This window comes from Otolemur garnettii, unplaced genomic scaffold (assembly GCF_000181295.1).
Source record: "Otolemur garnettii isolate 467f Iridium unplaced genomic scaffold, OtoGar3 scaffold00024, whole genome shotgun sequence".
In the NCBI taxonomy this organism is placed as follows: domain Eukaryota; kingdom Metazoa; phylum Chordata; class Mammalia; order Primates; family Galagidae; genus Otolemur; species Otolemur garnettii.
The window spans coordinates 20,869,302-20,875,265 of NW_003852419.1; the positions used below are offsets into that span (position 1 = coordinate 20,869,302).

At 34.7% G+C, this 5,964-nt stretch overlaps 1 protein-coding gene across 4 annotated transcripts in view; it reads right to left on the bottom strand.

Annotated features, from left to right (window-relative positions):
* The window catches only part of VPS54 (VPS54, GARP complex subunit), a 124,606-nt gene that overhangs the window by 41,028 nt on the left and 77,614 nt on the right, over nt 1-5,964 (bottom strand). For all 4 annotated transcript variants that reach the window (XM_003787955.3, XM_023512093.1, XM_023512094.1 and 1 more), the window contains one exon: nt 1,711-2,051. In XM_003787955.3, the coding sequence (XP_003788003.1) occupies nt 1,711-2,051 (341 nt within the window). The remainder of the gene's footprint in view (nt 1-1,710; nt 2,052-5,964) is intronic.

Sequence of the window (5,964 nt, forward strand, 5' to 3'; positions counted from 1 at the left end):
GAGCCGGTAATTTTTTCAATAAATGGTGCAAGGTCAAAAACATTGCCACATTGTGGGAAGGCACTTAACCTCATACTAAACAATTCCAGATGGACTATAGATCTAAATGTGAAAGAGAGAGTAACAGAACTTCCAGAAGATAACATAAAAGAAAATCTCTAAGGTCTTAAAGAAAGATTTATGTTACCTCCAAAATGTGATCATGAGATAAATAAAATTTTATACTGTTTAAGCTATAGAATTGTTTGTCTGTTTTGAGAAGAGGCCTTAATCTGTCTCCTGGGCTAAACTGCAGTGGCAACATCATAGTTGACTGCAGCCTCCAACTCCGGGGCTTAAGCAATCCTTCCATTGCAGCCCCTCAAGTAGTGGGACTACAGGTGTGCACCACAACACTCAGTTGATTTTTCTACTTCTTGTAGAGCCAGGTCTTGCTATGTTGCTCAGTCTGACCTCAAACTTCTGGCTTCAGGCAATCCTCCTGCCTCAGCCTCCAAAGGGTGTGAGCCCTTGTACCTGGCCGAAGCTCTAGAGTTTTTGAGTCTTTTCATGACAGTTTTAGATTGCACCCTGAACAGTAAATGTGAAAAGTAATAGCTTGAATACAGAAAAAATATTTTTATTAGCTCAAGGTTTTCTTTGCTAGTTTGTTGAAAATAAAGGTGTTATAGCTAACTTTATGCTGTAACTGTGACCTTCATAAGCTCCTAGACCATAAGGTGATTTCTGCAAAGATAAACAAAAGTACTACATTCTCATTATTCTTAACAATAACTAAATCTATATTCTTGGACCAGAAAGATTATATTGGTTTTATTTTTGTTGTTGTTCTAATCTTTTTATATCATAGGTTATTGGGACAATTGGTTTATCTGAATAGGATCTGTGGATTAGATGGTAATAATGTATCAATGTTTTCTTGTATTTAATTGGTATATTGTTGTTATATACAAGATTGTTGTTGTACTTAGGAAATAAATGTATGCTGAAGTACCTGGGGATAATGGAGCATCATGTCTGCAACCGACTATCTGCACCTTGCTGTCAAATGATTCAGAAAAAAATGAACATAAGAGACAAAGAAAGACAGAGAAGGGGAGAAGAGAAAAAGGGAGAAATGAAGATAGATGGCAATGTGGTAAATTTGTTAACTACCCTGAAAGCTGAATGAAAGAAAAATGAAAATTTTTTGTTCTATTCTAGCAACTTTTCTATAAATTTAAAATTATTTCAAAATAAGTTTAGAAAATGTTTAGAAAGATGTGATCCACTTAGAAACTCATGTTTGAAAAACTGAAGGTTATAAATCAAACATATCTTCACCATATATAAAATATAAAGGTGGCATAGTGGAAGAAAGAAAAATGACCAAAGCAATAACTAACCTGGTTCTGCCACTAATGACTTCAAGTAAGACATCTAAGCTCTCTGAGCATCAGTACATTATGACTGAAATGAGGGCATTTAAATATACGGTCTTGAAAGTTTCTTCCTAGCCTTAAAATTCTGTAATTATCAATTACTTTTGATGCTTATCTCCTTACTTTTCATACACTTTTTAAACAAAGATGTTTCAAAAATTAATATGTTGTTGAATTCTAATGTATTTTTACTAAATTCTAAAGTTTTTCAATAAAATGAATGATCAATCCTATTGAAACTATTAATAAGATGATTCAAAATCTTGTTGACAGTAGCCACTATACTTACATAATATCTACTCCTCCTGGAGTAGCAGATGATGATGTCTGCTCTTTGCTGGATGAAGAATCAGTTGTACATTCTGGCTCTGATACTGAATCACTGCTGCAAGGCTCACTATTTGGAGACGCATTTCTCCGAGAGGCAGTGTCGGCTACCACAGGTGTTAATTCACCCTCACTGAATGCATCACTTATAAACATGCCTTCATGGATTAAATAAGCCACCTCTGTGTCCAGTGGATTATCTTTTACAGCATTCTTCTGTTGTGAAATCTCCTCCAATTCTCTAGTCCTTTGGTTTTTGTCAAGAACTGAGAGAACAACACTATGAATGATATTTAACGTTGCCTATAAGAAAACAGGATAAATTTTTAAAAGATTTAAAATATCTTACACATAAAGTTCTCAAAAGTGAATTCTGTGCATGTAACTTTGAACATCTATGATCATATATGAGTCAAAGTCATATAGAATATCTACCAATCTCTTATTATATAGTAAAAGTGACAAGAAAATAATTGCTCAGCTAAAGCTCAGTAATAAGTTCCCACATTTTAACTAATTTTTAAATGCAAATCTCCCTAAAACATATTCTGGTTCTTCTTATACTATTCTATTGTTCTAAGATTGCTCCTATCTCAATGCTTTGTATACATTTCTTCTCATAACTCAGGTTCTGACACAAATGCTCACTTCTTCAAAAATGCTTTCTGTAACTGTTCTCCCAGGAACTCTATTCCATTAGCTATTTTTTTAAAAAACACTATCTAAAATGATCTTTCTAAAATTTGTTTATTCTAGGTTTATTCCACTACAAAGTTATGTCAGTGAAATACTATAATCTTAAAGCCTGGAATAGTGCCTGGCAATTAGGAGGTACTTAAAATAAATATTGAAAGCTAGATGAATAAAGAATACGTTTATATAAATTAAAGTCTTATAGACTATTAAGAAATAAGGGGCTATTTGCCTATTTCAACATTCATGGTTGCATTCTCATAATTTGTTCCTCCCTTTCTCAAAACCATTGATTTCATTTTTAGAATCTATATTGTTCTAGAGAAGCAGGCTCCAACTTGAGGTCTCCAAAATCAGAATAAGGGTCTAAACTAGTTAAATCAGCACATGGAACACCATTATCTAATCTAAGCTTAAAGCTAAAGAAAGTATGAGAGAATTGCAAAGAAACAAAGCCAAGGCTTGATGACATTATCAACCTCTGTATCAAGCACCTAAAGGCTGACCTACCTATGGATATTTTTCAGTTATCTGAGCTAACAAATCTCCTCAACTGTTTTAGATACTCTGAATTCCATTTCTTGTTATTTGCAACTGAAAGCACTCAGAGACAATAGCCCATATAGTATACAGCAGATACAGCCTTCAAAAGCTGCAGTACCAAAGTGTCTACGGATACTACATATTTTTCTTTCTTCACTGATCACTAACTTCTGTATTGTTACAAATTTTCTGCCTGCCTCTTTTAATCCTCACTGTCCAATCTTTGATATAATCACTTCCCCCATTTTGTTTTACTTTTCTTCTTTCTTGCTAATTTTCTTTCTTAACTTTATTTTTTAATAAAAAGAAAATGATGATGGGTATAATTTTTCCTTCTCAATATCTATTCTACATCACCTCCCCCATGGTATAGCAGCCATGCTGTAGGTGGAACTGAGCCCACCTTTCAGCTTCAAGTCAGTCTTGAATAGTCCATTTGATGTGTTCCAAACTTCCTTGCCTTGTAATTTGTTCAGAGATGAGAAGAAAATCCAGACCTATATCAATCAGTGTATGTCATTTTCCTGACCACAGTGACCAGGCATGTGACTTAAAGTGGCTAAATCAATTAAAGCTAAGGACTTTTATTTGATGACTAAAGAACAAAAAATCTGGGTGAAAAATTTTAAATTTGTTCAGTCAATAAAGGATTTTCATTTGATGACTGGAGGATAAAAACTCTAGGTAAAAAATAGGAAAGAAAAATTCTAGGTAGTAAAAATTTGTGGCAAACGTAGCAGACCTGGAACTGATGAAGTCAACAAAGAAGATGAAACTAATTTAAAACAAGAGGAACTAAGCTGGAGAACCAAGACAAAACCATGTATAAAGCCCATTGTAGTCTTGGACTTATTTTAATTACCTAAGCCAATACATTCCTTTTATCATTTAAACAAGTTTGATTTGAATACCTTTTAATAGCAACATCCTAGCTGATATAATAATAAATTTTTCATACATAGTATATCACGTGTTCACTTAGGGATTCTTCTTTGTTGTTTTCATCATATCTACAGTTTTAGAGATATGCTATGATTATGTTTTCCAATTCCAGAGATGTTCTTGCTAAAGGATGCCAGATGGTTGGTCTCCAAGAAACAAGAATTTACAATATATAACAGGTTCAACAGTAGATACAAGATTCATAATAATTTCTTAACTGTCTATTGTTATACAGTCTGTAGAAAAGTTCATGTTTCAAAAACACTCAGGATATCTAAATGAAATAACAGTAGAACCTCCATAGTTGACTACTTTCCTATACTGAACTTATATATTAACTTAATTTTCATAGACTGGACATGCACCACATGTACTTATTAGTACAACAGGCTTAGTTCCTCATGTTGACCAGTTTGTTATGGTCCCTCAGGTGGTCAACTTACAGAGGTTCTACTGTAATTTTCTAATCTTGAGAATAGAGTAAATGAAATAGGAGAGTAACAATACTGACAAGTCTCTAAAATGACAGATTAAGATTATATGTCCACACAGTAAAATTAAAATATGAGCAGGGATGGTGGTTTACTCCTGTAAGCCTAGCACTTTGGGAGACTGAGACAGGGGGATCATTTGAAGCCACGAGTATGAGACCAGCCTGAGCAAGAGCAGAATCTCAACTCTAAAAAAAAAAAAAATTAGCTGGGCATGTTGGCACACACCTGTTGTCCCAGCTACTTAGAGACTGAAGCAAGAATACTGCTTGAGCCCAGGAGTTTGAGGTTGCAGTAAGCTATGCTCATACCACTGCACTCTAGCTTTGGTGACAGAGTGAGACTCTATCTCAAAAACAACAACAACAGAATATATATATAAGCTAAAAACTCCTAAAAAAGAATCTAAGTTCCACTTAAGGACTGTTTTCATTTTTTAGCTATAAAAATCACCTTAATCTATGGGGTAATATACAACAAATAAGAATTATTGATTGATTGATTGATTGCTGGTTTTGGCCGGGGCTGGGTTTGAACCCACCACCTCCGGTATATGGGGCTGGCGCCCTACTCCTTTGAGCCACAGGCACTGCCCCAAATAAGAATTTTAATAAAAACTCAAAATATGATTAATAGTAAAGAATAAATTATGGAGGTCTCCTCTCCTACTTCCTAATTTTAAAACTTACTACAAGACGGTAAACATCGTAATAGTACAGTGCTAAAATAAAGACAGACATGTAGAGCAATGAAATAGAAAAGAGAGCTCAGAAATGAACCCTTACATATGGTAAAGTGTTTTTCAACAAAGGTACAAAGACCATTCAATGGAGAAAGCGTAGTCTTTTCAACAAATGGTGCTGGGAAAACTAAATATCCACATGCCAAAGAATGAAGGTGGACCCTTATCATATACCACATACAAAAGCTAACTAAAATAGATAAAAGGACTAAGCAAAAGGCCTTAAAGTATAAAACTCTTAAAAGAGAACACAAGGAGAAAGCTTCTTGACATTGGTTGTGGCACTGATCTCTTAGGTATAAAACCAAAAGCACAGGCAACAAAAAAATAGAGGTAAAATTGGGCTACATCAAAATAAAAACACTTCTGTCCATCAAAAGATACAACAAAGAAAAAGGCAACACACTAAAATAAATAAATAAATAAATAAAAAAGAAAAGGCAGCACACTGAATGGGAGAAAATATTTGCAAATCATATACCCATTAAAGAGATAATATCAAGAATATACACAGAACTCCTAAGACTAAACAAAAAAGCCAAACAATCCCATTAAATAACAGACAAAAAAGGCATTTCTCCAAAGAAGACAAAAATGGCCAATAAGCACATGAAAAAATGCTCACTATCTGGCTCAGCACCTGTGGCTCAAGTGGCTAAGGCGCCGCCATATACACCTAAGGTGGCGGGTTCGAATACAGCCTGGGCCTGCCAAACAACGACAGCTGCAACCAAAAAATAGCTGGGCATTGTGGCGGGCACCTGTGGTCCCAGCTACTTGGGAGGCTGAGGCAGGAGACTCGCTT